Here is a 17,224-nt window from a genome sequence, read left to right as displayed (position 1 = left end):
CTTCAGAGGTAACCACAATCCTGAACTTCCTATTTGTTTTTCATGTTCTCCTGCATATTCATATTGCTTATCTGTTTTATTCATTTTTCATGGTTTAGAACCTATATGATTCATTCATACTTTATGTAATCTTCAAATCAAATATATATGCACATACTCATCACTAATTGGTATATTTTTATGTTTTCCATATTTGTTTGTACATAAACATGTACATGTGTACACATGTATATGTGTAACCCTATAGAAGGGTAAGGATGGTGGTATATTTAGGTTTGGGTTTTGAAATGTGGTTTTAATGTGCATTTCCCTGATTTCTAATGAGATGGAATATATTTATTGATCCTTTACACTCTCTGTTTTGTGGCATGCCTACTTAGGATTTTTGCTTAATTTTGAATTGGATTGCCCTTTTTTTTACCAGCTTGTAAGAGTTCTTTTCTGAATGTCAGGCCTTTGTTGGTTGTATAAATTATGCATAAGGATTGTTTCTTACTAGTAAGACTTACCTGGATTCTGTCATTCTCTAAGAGGGTTCATTTTATGGTAGTTTTAAAACTTGCAGTGACTATAGTACCAATCATATTTTCTACCAATTTTTCTAGAATACTTTTTTCTAGAAATATACACATTCCAATATTCATAATACTCTGTTACTATCTTTTAATGTCTATTACTATTATATGTACAAGTATAGCCCCATTCCCATATCTAATGTTGTTTATTTGTACTTTTCTTTTTCCTTCATCATTCCTGACAAAAGGATGATCACTTTCAAAGATGATCTTTTTAAATATTTTTTTCATTTTGTTCTTATCCTGTGTACCACCATCCTTACCCCTCTGTAGGGGTATACATATACCTGTGTATACATGTATTCACATGTACATGTTTATGTACAAACATAAACATGGAAAATCATGTAACTGTAACTACAGTAGCCTGCATATCAATTGAAGATTGTGTTTGCTATAAACATTCTGACCTCTCCTTGAGAAACTAATGATACATCCAGAGTGAAAATGTCAGTTGGCTAATACTGGCAAAGACAGTTCTCCTTTCATCCTTTTCCCTTTCTACCATTTTTTTTCTTTTTCTGAGGTATTTTTCTGTTTGTTTTTCTAGTTTCTCAAGGCTGCTTACTACCAGCCTTTCTTACAGCACTTGAGATTGAAAACTTTTCCTTAAATAGTACTTTAGCCATTCCACAATTTTTTTTGTTTGTGTATATGTGTGCATGCATGCATGTGCATGTACACACTCCAGTTGAGACTTGAACTTGGGGCCTGGACGCTGTCCTTGACCTTTGCTCAAGGCTAATGTACTACCACTTGATTCACAGCTCCACTTCTGGCTTTTTTTTTTTTTTAATGGTTAATTGGAGAAAAGAGTTTCATGGACTTTGCTACACTGGCTGGCTTCAAACCACAATCCAGAAATGTCAACTTCTTGAGTGGCAAGGACTACAGATATAAGCCAGTGGAGCCCTGCTGTATTTTTTAATTTTTAAGCACGGGAAATCTTGATCCTTTCATATCTTCTTTTGCATTATATTTGTTAAACTCATTTTTCCTTCTTACTAGCTTGGAAGCTATTCTGCTACTCTTTAGTAGTTATTCTAGAAATTTTAATGTACAGATCTACCCTGTAAAAGTATAAATGTAATAAAATATATTTTACCCTCATTCTGAACAACCTGAAAGCCTTGAACTTTGGAGTCTTAGTATATCACCTGCTTTATACACTCTTCTTGTCAGCATATGCCTGTTTTCCCCTGAATGAAATTGATTTTCTTACTTGAATCCAAAAACTCTCTCCATATGTGAATTCTCTATTTCTAATGTTTTAAATTCCTGGTCATTTTGAATGTTTGGCCTACAAATTGGCCAAACCCAATTGCATATCACCAAATCTTGGTCTTTCAGTGTAGTTCCTTTGATTGTACTGTAAGCAGGCAGTGATGCTCTGTTGTTACCTTAAGGGGTCATCATGGTAATTAAAATAATATTTCAGATATACAGTATTGTCACTGAATCAGTAGATGTTTTAGGTCTTAACCTCACTTGCCATACATAAGAGTGTACATCTTCAGATTTTCTTAAGAGTGTAGAATGTGTCTATAAATTTACCCAATTTGTATAACTGGACTCATTAATCCATCAGTGAACTCCCACTTTTTTATATAACAAGCCACTGACTTGTCATTGGAAACCCACTTCATTTTGATAATCATGATGATTTTTTGTATTGGTCAAAGATTTATTTAACAGAAGTCTTACTTGAAAACTTATCTTCAAATATGACTTTCCTCAGTAAATGGTAGCTGATTTATTTGGGGATATGAATTCCTTGTTAAGAAAATTGACTGCCGTTAGTAATGGTCTTCATGAGTGGACATGGAATCATGAGACTTTAAAAAGTATTGATAAGGTGACATTGTCTAGGGCTTGGGAATATGGCATAGTGGTAGAGTGCTTGCCTTGTATACATGAAGCCCTGGGTTTGATTCCTCAGCACCGCATACATAGAAAAGGCCCTAAGGGACACTGTGGCTCAAGTGGGAGAGTGCTAGCCTTGACTAAAAAGAAGCCAGGGACAGTGCTCAGGCCTGAGTTCAAGCCCCAGGACTGGTAAGAAAAAGAAAAGAAAAAGGTGACATTGTCTAAAAGTGTACTCCTTACCAATTTATGTAGGTGTAAATCCTCTGTACATCACCTTTATAATAACATTTTTTAAATTTAATAAATATTGATGGGGCCATGTGCCCATGGCTCCCGTAATCTTAGCTACTCAGAAGACTGAGATGTGAGGATAACAGTTCAAAGCCATCCCTGGTAGGAAAGTCCTTGAGATTCTTGTCTCCAATTAACCACAAAACAAAACTGGAAGTGGAGCTGTGGCTCAAGTGGTAGAATGCTAGTCTTGAGCCAGACAGTGCCCAGGCCCTGAGTTCAAGCCCCAGGACCAACGCACCACCCCTTCCCCCCAAAGAAAAATACTGATGAGGTTCTGATCGATACAGACTGGATTTTGGCAGAGGGGTGGGGTACAAACTCAGTAGGTGTTTCTAATCTGTAGCCACAGTTGGAAATACTGCACTTAGCTACCACTGCTGTTGTTGCAAGTGAGGGTTTTAAAATTCGTTTTGGATATTATTGCTCTGTTTGGGAGTGGAGAATATCCAGTCATGTAGTTGTATAAGGCATGTGAAAGAATTGGTAAATGACAAGACAGAAAGGCCTGCATCCCATCTACCTGTAAGTGATAATTTTGTATGACCCAAGAACAATATCAGCAAAATGGCCTTTGGCAGGGGGGAAAAAAGGGTTATCCACCCCAGCCAGTCCCCTGGTTGGAGTAAGACTTGAATAGTTTCTTTACTGAGAAGAAAAAACATTCTCTTAGGATTTTCACTTGCGTTCTTCATCTACCTCACTCGTTTTCTAATTATCTTGTCATAAGAAAATGAAAAGTTCATTACTTGGTTCTTTTGATAACAGCTTTAAAATATTCTTTTTCCTCTACATACAAGAAAAGTTTTTGTTGTTTGCTTATGTATAGGATAATTGGTCAAGAAGCCATGGCTTTTATACATTAGGTTAGGCTACTTGGAAAACAAATAACTAGAATAAGTTATAAAAACATGTCCCCCACAGCTTTTTAGAAACAAAGTTGACAGATGATTATTTAAAGAATTAAAAAATCACATGCCCTTTATGTTATAAGGAACACTGTTTATAAGTTTTACCTTTTCTGAAGTTACAGTTGCTAGCATTTTGTCATTGCCTTCGAGTGACAGTCTTTGGGTAGCTGTATGTAAACCTTTGTTGACATATTTTAGTAAGATCAAGAAAGTACCAGCATAAATCTATCTTAGTACTATAATAATAACCAACAGGTCTCATTACAAAGCAGATGAAACCTGGCTGTATTTGTTAGGCTATTGTTAAATCGTTTTCAGTTTATTTTCTTCTAAAAGAAAATAACAGTAGGTAGGGTTGGGGATATGGCTAGTGGCATATATAGAAAACAGCCAGAAGTGGCGCCAGAAGTGGCGCTGTGGCTCAAGTAACAGAGTGCTAGACCTAAGCAAAAAAAAAAAAAAAAAAAAAAAAAAGCCAGGGACAGTGCAGTGGTCAGGCCCTGAGTCCAAGCTCCAAGACTGGGGGGGTGGGGGAGGGGGAGGGGATATAACAGTATCAATTTTTGAAGCAGTTACTAAGCCCTTGACTATTAAGTAATTTATCTCTTTCTTCTTTGACTTGCTGTCTGGTTTATATCTGGGAACTGAATAGAAACTATCAAGTTTTCATTTCCATAGAATAAATTATCTAAACTGAGACAGAGTGAAAGAAGGGGTGACATTGTCCAAAATTATACTCATAACCTGACTTATGAAAAGGTAATCTGGGGCTGGGAATGTGGCTTAGAGGTAGAGTGCTTGCCTAGCATGCATGAAGCCCTGGGTTCGATTCCTTATCACCACATAAACAGAAAAGGCCGGAAGTGGCGCTCCAGTGATAGAGTGCTAGCCTTGAGCAGAAAGAAGCCAGGGACAGTGGTTAGGCCCTGAGTTCAAGCCTCAGGCCTGGCAAGAAAGAAAAGAAAAGGTAATCCATTTTATAATAGCGATAAAAAATTAATAAATAACTCATTGTATATACCACAAAATTAAGAAAAATAAGAGAAGGGGTAAGTTACAGGGGGGTGAGAATGTTGAAGGATCAAGATGCATTGTATTCCTAAACTGCTTTTGTGAAGTGGCACTTCCTTTGTATAATTATCTGAAAGATCATAAAAATTTTTAAAGAATCAAAATTCTTCTTTATATTTCACATTTCACATCTTTTAACAAGAAGTCTTTGTTCTGTGAACTTGTTCCATATATTAGAGTTCAGAAAGAATGTAGTGAATACTCTTTGGGAAATAAAAGTGCTTAGTTATTTCCTTAAGATAGATTTTCTGAAGTCAGATTACTGAGCCAAAGCATACAAACACTTCTGCAAGTTGTAGATATTTCTTGACATTATATTCTGATGTAATTGTAATTTAAGAAATAGCTCATTCCTGTCATCCTAGCTACTCAGGAGACTGAGATCTGAGGTTCCCAGTTCAAAGTCAGCCTGGGCAGTAAAGTTCATGAGATTCTTCATCTCCAATGAGGCTATGGTTCAAGTGGCAGAGCACTAGCCATGAGCAGAAAAGCTCGGACATTCCCAGTCCCTAGGTTCAAGCCCCAGGACCGGCCACAAAAATAAATAAAAGAATTAATAAGGTTTTATTGGGATTCCTTTACATCAAATATGGTTTATGCAACAGTCAGTTCATAAAATAATTATATGAGGGGTAAAATAAATTAAGAATAGGAAAATATAATGACATGTACAATTGATAAGGGTTCCTTTAATTTCTTTTAGAAAAATCAAAAGTGGGTGGAGAGGGGAATTTTACTTTGATACAAGGCAAGTTTTAATTATTTCAATTCAAAAAAATTAAAATACAGCAAACATGAAACTCAGTAAAGGAATATATCTTATTTGAAATATAGAAATAGAAAAGAAATAAAAGCTAATGTGGTCACTTGATTCCACTTTCAGAGTGTTGTAGTTTGGAACGAAACAAAGCATCTGTTCAGGTATTCATAGAAGACTTATCTGATTTATTATTTTCATAATTTGGCAAAATATCTGAGGAGGCGGAGGAGTTTGTTAAGTAGAATACAGAGGAGTAGGCAGTGCTTGTCATAGTTCTAAAAAAAGCGAATGTTACAAAAGTAAAATTTGTTTAACAGGCACATTTTTAAAACTTATTGTTAGTCTGTTAGCTTTGCTTGTCAATAAATACAACTATTCAATGCTTATAATCTTGATTGACTTCAGTAATTAGTATTTTTACTGCAAACATAGTTATAATAGCACATATAACATGAAAAAAAACAAGGAGATATTAGATTATTAAAGAAATACAGTTGGCACATTTGAACAAGGCTTGAAACATACCAAGTCAGAATTGGAGGCATTTCAGGAGAAAATATTGTTGGAAGGTTATAATATGATGAAACTTCAGCATTGTACTAAAGTTCTTTTTAAAGTTCTATGGATCATTTCTTTCTTTGGATTCTCAGGCATGGTTTGGTAGTGCAAGAACTCTGTACCATTAACAAATTCAATAAAAAGTACATATATGGATTGTAGGAAAAAAAAGTTCTATGGACATAGTCTACAAGGTTCAGTAGTAGTTCTCATTACTGAAATAATGAAATAAACTATGAAAATTAATTTATTTGGTACTTAGTATGAAGAGAATTACAATTTTATAATTTAAGACTCAAACATATTCTCTAATTTTAGGTCAAGTCACAGTAAAGACTTAATATGAAGAAGGACATAGTGAGTAAATTTGTATTGCAGCCAAGTAAAGTATCAAAGCTCTAAAAGAAAAAAAAACTGAAAGTGAGTTGAGAATTAGGAGAAAACTATTCAGACAGTAAACCGAACAAATATGCAAATACTTAGTCTTTTTAAAAAATAAGTTAATGGAACTGAAATGGCAAGTGGTCAACAGGTACATTATTCAGTATATAGGAATCTGTAATAGTCATTGAAGGGACAAAATAATCCATGTGTTTTCACTTACTGAGGTAAGGAATTTTTTGTTCAAAAACAGAATGTACAAAAAAAGTACTGTTGGCTGGATTTGTGGCTCAAGTGATAAAGTGCCTGTCTAACCAAGTACAAGGCCCTGAATTCAAACCCTAGAACCTCTAGTACCACTAAAAATGAAAAATAATAACTTGTTAAGAGGAACTTGAGGGCTGGGGATATGGCCTAGTGGCGAGAGTGCTTGCCTCCTATACATGAGGCCCTGGGTTCAATTCCCCAGCACCACATATACAGAAAACGGCCAGAAGTGGCGCTGTGGCTCAAGTGGTAGAGTGCTAGCCTTGAGCAAAAAGAAGCCAGAGACAGTGCTCAGGCCCTGAGTCCAAGCCCCAGGACTGGCCAAAAAAAAAAGAGGAACTTGAAATAAAAATAGAACATGGTAAATGAACAGATAATTAGCCAAAATGAGTATCTAGCAGTTCCTGATAGTTTTGTTTTTAACACGAGAAATGAGGGGACAAAACAAACATGAGCACATTATAAGCCTTCCAAGCTGAATGCTACAGGAATATAATTTTCCTTGTCTGAAGTAAATAGTCTCAGGTAAATATCAGCATGGTTTTTTGTTGTTTTTTTAATTCAACTTGTTTCTGCACCTCTGAAACATACTAGAAGTATTGAATTTTCTTTCTAGGTTTTTGGGGTGGCCCTGGTGTGCTGAGAGCATATAATTTGTATATCATTTAGCCACTAGATGGTGCCCATGTAAAAGGGATTTGTGTGTACATGATTAGAGGTTTTCCATCTAAGTTACCAATATTTTCAGCTCAGTCTTTTCCTATCTTAGCACAATTAAATGTTTAAGCTTTTTAAACATAAATTGTAATGGCAAAGGAGTAAGACAATGTCTTATTATAGTTTGTTAGCATTGTTATTTTTTTTAGTATTTTAGAGTTTTTATATTGTTTTTTTCTCATGCTGTCTAACATTTAAAAATAATTTTCACCAAGATTATTCAATATTTGCCTTGGTTCTTATACCTAATAGCCTCCCACTTGTGAGTTTGGAAGTGTGTGCAAATAATTGAAGACCTATCCTGTATACATTTTGAAGTATCTTTCATTTACAAAATCATCTTTACAGTAATAAGTTTTTCATAATCATATTTGAAGTTATATAATAGTACATCTAATACATGTGCTTACTAAATTAGTTTTCTCTCATTGTTTAGGTTACTATGCATTATAATTCTATGACAAAGAAAACCTTAAATAGTACAGAAAACGGATATTAATTTTTGCATATTATAAAAATGTTAGTAGAGTTGGGTACCACTAGCTCATACCTGTAATCCTACCTACTCAGGAAGCTTAGATCTAAGGGATGTGGTTCAAAGCCAGCCTGGGCAGAAAAGTCTGTGAGCCTCTTATTTCCAATTAACTACCAAAAAGCCAGAAATGGAAGTTGTGGCTCAAGTGGTAGAATGCTAGCCTTGAGCATGAAAGCTTAAGGGACAATGACCAGGCCCCAGAATTCAGGCTTCAAAACCAGCATACACATGCACATGTGCATGCTTGTGCACGTGCACATGAACATGCACACACACATTAGTAGAATATTTTTAAGGTTACATGTCAATTTTACCTCACTATTTTAGATAGGCTTTCTATATTTTTCTATAATGAACTTAAATTTTGTGTTATTAGATTTTATCTTTCAACTCTTACACAGTGAGTGAGGCTACTGTAAACCAAAGAACTGTTGGTTGCCTTCTGCCTCCAGTCAATCATGAAACTATTTGTGATTTAGGTACATACGTGGTTTTGTATGCAGTACATTTTGTATGCTTAGGCTCAGGTAACATGACATTTTAACCAAAGAAGCTTTTTTTGAAATTTCAAGCTTTTTTTTCTGTGAGTGGCTTTGAATAGGAAATTCATACATTGAGAAGTATTCCTTGTGATATGGAGAAATATGGGATGGAGGGCTCTGTGAACTTCAAATTATACCTGAAGCTCTTTGGCTTTCTGTGATAAATCGGTGTATACTAAGGACTTTTTGTTCTGTCTGCAACTTGTGGTAGAAGGTTTACATTCAGCACTTGTATTCAGTGTCCTTGTAATACTAATCTACAATTTTAAAAAAAAAACCTATTTTAACTCTAGTATGCTTTGTTTTGTTTTTCCTTTCCCTGGGTTTTCATCAGAATATGTTTATCAATTTCCAGTCAAACCAGTTATTATAGCACTTGTATATACTTCATTTATTAGTTCTTTATTAATTACCTGACCTATAGTAAAACTTCAATTTTTTTTCAAGCAGTCTTAACTTTTCATTCAAAGAGAATTCTTAGTCCTTTGTCTGCTTTTAGTATTTTCCTTTATTCCTTTACCTCCAGCTAGATAAAATCAGTCTGACTATTGCTACAGATTATCATCTACTGTGCTACAGTCCTTAAGAAAAGACACAAAAGCTTCTGCCCTAATCTGTATCACAGCGCATCTTAGCCCCAAGAATCCCACATGTCTATCAGCTCTTTGGGGTGGGGGGCGGGGAAGCATATCTTAAGGAAAGAATCATAGAAATAGCGTGAATTTCTTTTCTTGCTGAGCCAGATTTGCAGTGGACTTCAGTGTTGTAGTCTACTTTCCAGTAGACTGATCTAGTTTGTGCTGATAATCACACAGACTACAAAATTTTGTTAATATACATCCAAAAAATATCCATGACTGAGGTTAGGCATTAAAATAAAATGTGCTCATGTCAGGTAAAAATTTAATTGCTTGGGCTGGGAATATGGCCTAGTGGCAAGAGCGCTTGACTCTCACATACATGAAGCCCTGGGTTCAATTTCTCAGCACCACATATATAGAAAAGGCCAGAAGTGGCGCTGTAGCTCAAGTGGCAGAGTGCTGCCTTGAGCAAAAAAAGAAGCCAGGGACAGTGCTCAGGCCCTGAGTCCAAACCCCAGGACTGGCAAAACATAAAAATAAAATAAAACTTAAAAAATAAAATAAATTTAAAAAATTAATTACTTATCTATGAGTAAATTGTAAAGTATTATCTTTGTTCACAACAGTTTTCAAGGAACCATTTATTATATACTAACATAGGAGAAAGCAGGCTTAGGAATCTAGTTCTCAAACTTAAGGGTATTTGATTCACTTAGGGAAATTTTTTTTTTTAACTTAGATTTTAAACTAGTATCCTGGCAATTCTGAGGTTAACTACTAAGTCAAAAAGAGATAGTTATTAGATATTGAACAATGTCCATTAGCAGTCAAATAATATTATTTTGTGAGTAGTATTGTACAGCAATGAATAAAGAGCATCTCCCTAGTCATAAAACAAAGCAGTATTGTTTTGCATTTTTTAAATTTATAACCTTATAATCTTAATGATTATAACAAAGAAGAGGGATGAGGCTGATAACTTCTCAACAATTCTCTTTATTATAAAAGTTTGAGAGACCATATACTTATTCTGTCTCGAAACTCAATTATTGAAACATTAGAAATCATCTCACTACATAAATTGATCATGCTACATTATAAATGAACCTATTCCTACATTAGATCTTGAGATGTTACCATTAGAATTTAACATGGAGAGTACCTTCAAAAACTTAAAAACAATGCTTGTTTGTTAGTGATAAATACTGTTTTAGTGAGGTTATTTAACAGTCAGGGCTGCTGACAGAAAGAATATGCTTGTATTTTAAAATTCAGTTCATATTTATAATTTATGTAAGCAGTAAAATGCCATCGGATTTTACTACAGGCTGTGATTGAAACTTAGTAATCCTGGATTTCTCCACCCAGTGCATTAAATCAGGCAGCCCCAAAGGGTCTTGGTAGTCCAGTGTTTATAACATCCTTCTTTACCTGCTAATCGACCTCACTTCCTGGATTTCAGTCCATCTAGTTATCAGCTAACAAAAGAACAGCTTTTGGTTCCTGCAGACGCTGGTGAAAAATAATCACGAGAAAGAAATCTACCTTATGTCGTCTTTTTTTTTGTCTGCAAAAATAAACTCAGCCATCATACAGCTAACAGGTACAGAGGGAAGATACAAGCTCTTTCATAGGAGGAAAACTACAGAGAAAATGAGCATCATTTCTCAAGGTTTTTATTTTCCCTGATCTACAAGTGATGCTGCTGTAATTCTAGCTGCAGTTTTTACCGATCATTCACCACTCAGCAGCTGGTAGAGAAGTAAGACTGCTTGGCAACCACCTGCAGGGCTGCAGAGATGAATTACATTTTCGGAAACAACACACTTCTGTACTCTCGCGCCAGTCGAGGAGGCAATACTAGTTCTAGCCATGGCTCAGTAGGCCCAAAGCAGAAACACTGGGCCAAAAAGGGCTCGTCAGATGAACTGCAAGCTGAGCCAGAACCTTCACGCTGGCAGCAGATAGTTGCATTTTTCACTCGAAGACACAGCTTTATTGACTGCATCTCCGTAGCCACCAGCTCCACCCAGGTAACATACCACTTGTTGAAATTATTTTCAATGTATTTCTGTTAACATTTGCTTTGCAAAAATGACTTAGTGCAGGCTTCTTACTAAAAATAGTCATTTGTTGATGTGTTAGATACACAGAAATTTATGTTTTCAGTCCATTTCTGCAGGTCTTATGCACAAATGGGAAAATGAAAAGTATTTTCCCTATGCTCTTATGTAATGCCAAACAAAACAGTCACAGATTCTGTAGAATGACTTCTTTAAAAATATAAAGCCAATGATACATTGAAATATAATTAATAGTGCTTATCTTATTTTTAAACTGTTAAAAACTCTAAAGTATAATGTCTGAGCAAAGCAACAAAGAAAATATCTATTTGTTTAGTTCTTACATGTTGTTAGATAACCTTAGAGAGATTATTACAGTAAAAAACCAAAATATTTTCATTTTTGTGCTTTGAGAATAAACTTAATACGGTTGGATAGTATTGCATATGTTTATATCTTAAAGTTGCACTGCTTTATTCAAGAGATTAAGTGATTTAATTTTTATAAATATATTTCATATACACATATAAGTAGATGCTATCTATCATTAATTTGTAATCAGTAAACTTGTAACATTGCATGGTCTTTTTTTAATATTCAGATCACATTTTAAAGGGATAAACACTGAAAGTTCCAAATTAAAATAGAGTACTATACATTCATTTTTTAAGATAATTAAATGTAGGAGAAAAACATAAAGGTAATTAATGAGTGAAATACCTGTTGTTTGGCATAAAGGGGAGATGGGTAAGCATTAATATTTTAAAATGTATTTTAACAGTCATTCAGCTCTTGTAAAAATAATGGATGAGAAATGGTTTAGAAGGAAGTTAAGAATGCTTTTTATGTCCTTTGCCATCAATAATAATTAAAATAAATTGCATACAGAATATATAACATTATTTTAGAGCCTTTTAAGAATAAATTCCCTTAAAGCCATTATAAAAATAATTAGACATAGCACCATAAATATGAACTATAACTATCAGGGCATATTTATTGCTTTTAGTTTCTAGAATTATAATACTTTTCTTAAATGGTGTCAACTTTTAAAAGTCAGATAAATGAAATTTTTTGGATAGGAAGTATTATTTTGTATGTAGGCCCAGAAGCTACTTAAAGACAGAACTTACTGGAGGGCAATGATTCATTTTCTCAAACAAAATACAGTTCCAAGAATACAGTTTAATAGTTTTGACTATAATTGCATATTCCATAAAGGGATAACAAGACTAAAGTTTATTGTTATTATTTATTATAGGTTAATATTAAAGGATACTTTCCATTATCAGCAAGAAAGACAATTTAAACATTTTATTAATACATACAGCTTATGTAAATAAACACATTAACTGCATATGAAAATATACACACATGCATATTACCATTGATATATCTGTTTTTATCTTAAGGGCATACAATAAAAAGATAGAAATAGTTCACATATAAAACTGCTGAAACCATATAATCACATTATATTTACTTAGAGGAAAAAATGCTATCTGTTGCAGTGAAATAGAACTTTGAACTTACTGGGTTGTTTTAAATCTTACTCTTCTCACCCAGATTGGCTCAAATGATTTTTGTATACTGATAAATTAGTTTCTTTTTCATACCTCTTTCCTGATAATTGTTTTTTCATTACCTTTGTATTTCATCTCTGGGAGTGTCACAAGTTTTGGTTTCTGTTTTCTCCTGCTCTGGAGAAGCACCATTTCACCTCACACTCTATAGATTTCTAACTGATGGATTGCATAAGTTTATAGATCCAACTATTTTGTTAAAACTCATTAGTTTCTATTTTATAGGATAAAAAATAATGAAACCAAGAACTTGAGAACATTTTTATCTTCATTGGTACTAGAATACATACTTTTCTGTTTTGCTTAATAACTTTCACATGGTAGTTTTATTTTTGTAGAGCTAGAGGTATTTGTATATTGTTAGAAACAAGTATGTTAATGAAGTTTCATATTTATTTAACATGCTGTATGTCAATATGATGTGATGGTGATTTGTACTTGATTGATAAACAGCAGGGATCTCATTTTTTAGTGTTGTCAGAAATGCTCTTTTCTAAGATTTGATGAGAAGATTAACTTTTAATTGATTTTGGATACCTAGTACTTTTAGTAGATTGGCAACTTGTTAGTAAAATTAAGTTTAGTAGTATATAAATCATTACTCAGATGTCATCAAGCAGTACTTTCTATATTCTACCCTTCTCTAGTCATCTGAATCTCTCCTATTAAATCATACTCAACTGATTAGTTCATCACCTGGTTTACCTCTTTTGCCCACTGTATATGTAATTATTTTTAGTGATTTTCAATATCTTTATATAATCCATCAAAAATCTTGACTTCTTTATTTATTCTTGATATCTTTATCCCTAAGGACCTGTTTGATTTTTTTTCTTTCACTAAACTGATCTTAGTTATGTTTGGAACTTTTTTAATACCATCCACTGTACTTCTCAAATATTCTAAGTTGTAAACATTTAATGGCAATTGGCAGTTGTTATTTTGAGCTCACATTCCCCAGTACTCTTACTACCATGTCTTATTTCACAGAGTGATTTATGTGAAGAAAGAAGAAAATTAGAGAAGCGCTTGGTTAGTCAAAGAGACTAATTGAAGGATGAGATTTAGGAACACAAGTGGTTCATATAAAAGGCTAGAACACAGAGCAGATTATCACTTTGAGAGTGGGGAGCCAAAAAACCAGTACTGGAAGTTTAATGTGTTCAAGAGCTGCTGTGGAAGAGGCAAAGCTGCAGTTATCCAAGATTGCATCTTACCAATGAAGTGCCAGAGGCAAGGGTTGAGATTATGAAGGCACTTTTTATAGTCATGAACCATGGATTATTATGAGTAAGGCAGAGAGGAATGTGAAAGGGACTACTCAAGGACTTCTCAAATTCACTTTCTTCATGTATCATTTCCTCTCTATTAAATAATTCCCATCAATATACCTATTAAAATATTTTTCATTAAAACAGCCAACCAATTTTTTTTTTTTTTTTTGGCAGTCCTGGGGCTTGAACTCAGCCTGGCTTCTTTTTGCTCAAGGCTAGCACTCTACCTCTTGACACAGTGCCGCTACCAGATTTTTCTATATATATGGTACTAAGGAATCGAACCCAGAGTTTCATGTATATGAGGTGAGCACTTTACCACTAAGCCATATTCCCAGCCCCAGCCAACCAATTTTTTAAAAAAATTTCATCCATGTGTTAAGTGTATAATTTCAAATCCATGATCAATTTTCAATGTTCTTTTTACTTAACATGACAACAGCTTTTAACTGAATTGCACGCTTTTAAATTCTTTTTCTTCCTTTGACTTTTTGGTGCTATATCATTGCATATGATTACTTCTTTGCTTACCTTTCCTCTATTCATATGCTCCCCTCTTTACCCTCCTTCAAAAACATGTTTTTGCTTCCCAGTATCCATTTGATAAACAGTACATTCATTGTTGAACGGGGTTATACCTTTGGACTCCTCCTACATATACCATCCTTTAGTCAGTTTGTTTGTATATATGCATAGAGCCCTGAATATGTTATCATGCATTTGTGTGTGTGTGCGTGTACATGTGTACGCCATCCCCTGTGGCTTAAACTCAGGCCTGGGCACTGCCTGAGCTTTAGTTCTCAAAACTAGAGCTCTACCATTTGTGCCACAGCTTCGTTTCCAGCTTTTTGGTAGTTAATTGGAGACACAAGTTTCACAGACTTTCTTGCTTGGGCTGACTTTGAACTGCTATCCTCAGATCTCAGCCTCTTGATTAGCTAGGGTTACAGGGGTGAGCCACCAGTGCACCCAGCCTGTATGTTTGTATTTTAGATCTAGCTTCCACATATGAGAAAAGACTGAGTCATTTGTCTGAGCCTGACACACTTTACTTAAAAAAATTTACTAGGTCCATTCATTGCCTTGCATGTGGCTAATCTTTTTTAAATTGCTATTTCCAGGACCAAAGTGTAGAAATAGTTACCTGCTGTACTGGCTGTAAGCTCTGATTCTTAGCACAGACTTGTATTTCTGAATTTGTCACTCAAACTCTTTCTAAGTTAATATTAAACTCAAATTTGGACATCAGTTGTTCCTTGTTTTCCCATGAACAATATTGTGCAATATGTATTACTTCTCCATTTATCTATATTTTTTCCTGGGCACCTATATGTATATATTAAAAAATGTGCCTAAGTCATCTATCCTGGACAACAGGTCTCAGGATACCATAAAGACATCTGCACATCCATGTTTATTGCTGCACAATTCACAATAGCCAAAATATGGAAACAACCCAGATGCCCCACTACAGATGAATGGATCCAAAAAATGTAGTACCTGTACGCAATGGAATACTACATCGCAATTAGAAATGATAAAATATTGGTATTCGCAGGGAAATGGTCAGAGCTTGAACAAATAATACTAAGTGAGACAAGCCTAGAACACAGAGAACAAAGGTGCATGGTCTACTTGGTATATGACTGTTGGGGGGGGGAGGGGACAGTAAAGACCAGGTCTGAAAAATAACAAACTTCTTTTCAAATGGTATTTCCACGTGTTTGGGTCAGCGACCGTACATTATCTACAACCCAAAAACTACTAAGCAAACATAAAAAGGTCTAGGATAGGCCTATCAGTGGAGCACAGTAGCTCAACAGCTATGTACACATGATTATATAAGATGAGGATAAGCAAAAAGAACTCCAAGAGAAGGATACAGGAGGATTCTATTGTTGTCATTACGTTTAATGGTCTAGGTGAATTTCCTTTGGTGTACCCTATGTGGTTACTGTGTATGATTTTGGTACACTGGATATTGTATATATGCTTACCTGAACTAGGGAAGGGAAAGAAAAATGAGGGTGTAACAAATATGACAAGAAATGTACTCACTACCTTATTATGTAACTGTACCCCCTTTGCACATCACCTTGTCAATAAAATTTAAATTTAAAAAAAGTACCTAAGTAATACTTAGGAAGCAATACCAGTCTTTGTATACTAGGACCCATGAGAAAAACATAGAGCTGAGGTTTAAACAGAAAGTAATTGTTTATAATGATTAATAAACTCTTAAAACAGAATGTACTCTGCAGTCCAACATTGCATTCCTTGATATTTAACTGAATTAACTGAAACCTTAGGTCTGCATAAAAGCCTACACATAGATGTTTATAATTCTGTTTATAGTTGTCAAAGTGCAGAAGCAAGCAAATACCTTGTCAGTAAGTGGTTTGATAGAATGTTCTTCAATAATTGAGTAACAAAAAAAAAATACCAAGTCACAAGCCACATGGAGGAATATTAAATACCTATTACTGAGTGAAAAAAGCAGTCTGAAAAGGTTATACATGATTCCAACCTTATAACATTTTGGAAGAGGCAGAGTTACAGAGATATTTTTAAAAATCAGTAGTTGGTAGAGTTTGAGAGGCGGAATGAATAATAGAATACAGTGAGACTACTCTTTATGATTCAATAGTTGTGAATACTTATCATTATACATTTGTTAAAACTTCAGCAGAAAGAATGAACTTTGAGTGATAATGATGCTTCAGTGTAGCTTCATTGACTGTAACAAATATACCACTCTATGATGCAGGGATGTTGATGGTGGGTGTGGTTGTGTGCACCTACCTGTGCCTGTTGCACAGCAGCTACATATATGGGAACTTGCTGTACTTGCCACTCAGTTTTGCTGTGAACCTAAATCTACTCTAATGTGCAAAATTGATACTTTAATTCAGATTAGATTACCGGTAAGGATTAAGTACAACATATTCTGAAAAAAACAAATAATATGCTTCCTGAAGAAAATAAAATCTTTCATTTAAATTATTTATAGACAGGCAATGTGTTATTTTGATCTTTGTGGTTTTATAGGGGGTGTCCTGTTTATTAGATGGCCCTTTCCTCAAGGACAACTAGGCAAAAAGAAAGAAATTTTATAGACTCCAATTTACATATTTTTAATATATTCAAGCAAGTGTAAAATTAACTTTTGAAGTGTTAACAGTGCTAAAAAAATGAGCCACATGCTCATGGGATTCATCAGAGATTCAGCCTACATTTTTGCCCTTGTTT

The 17,224-nt window shown here is 34.5% G+C and overlaps 1 protein-coding gene across 12 annotated transcripts in view; it reads left to right on the top strand.

Annotated features, from left to right (window-relative positions):
* The window catches only part of Dlg1 (discs large MAGUK scaffold protein 1), a 191,284-nt gene that overhangs the window by 75,953 nt on the left and 98,107 nt on the right, over positions 1–17,224 (top strand). Inside the window, exon 1 of one of the 12 annotated variants that reach the window (XM_048346894.1) lies at positions 10,166–11,088. The exons of 10 other annotated variants lie outside the window; for them this stretch is intronic. In XM_048346894.1, coding sequence (XP_048202851.1) covers positions 10,855–11,088 — 234 coding nt within the window. In that variant the 5' untranslated portion in view covers positions 10,166–10,854. Of the gene's footprint in view, positions 1–10,165; positions 11,089–17,224 lie in introns of those variants that run through there. One more of the 12 variants, XM_048346897.1, reaches the window with a different exon arrangement.

The sequence above is a fragment of the Perognathus longimembris genome, chromosome 5, assembly GCF_023159225.1.
Source record: "Perognathus longimembris pacificus isolate PPM17 chromosome 5, ASM2315922v1, whole genome shotgun sequence".
Lineage (NCBI taxonomy): Eukaryota > Metazoa > Chordata > Mammalia > Rodentia > Heteromyidae > Perognathus > Perognathus longimembris.
Note: the sequence above shows the minus strand (reverse complement) of the source record. Positions and strands in the feature narration are given on the sequence as shown.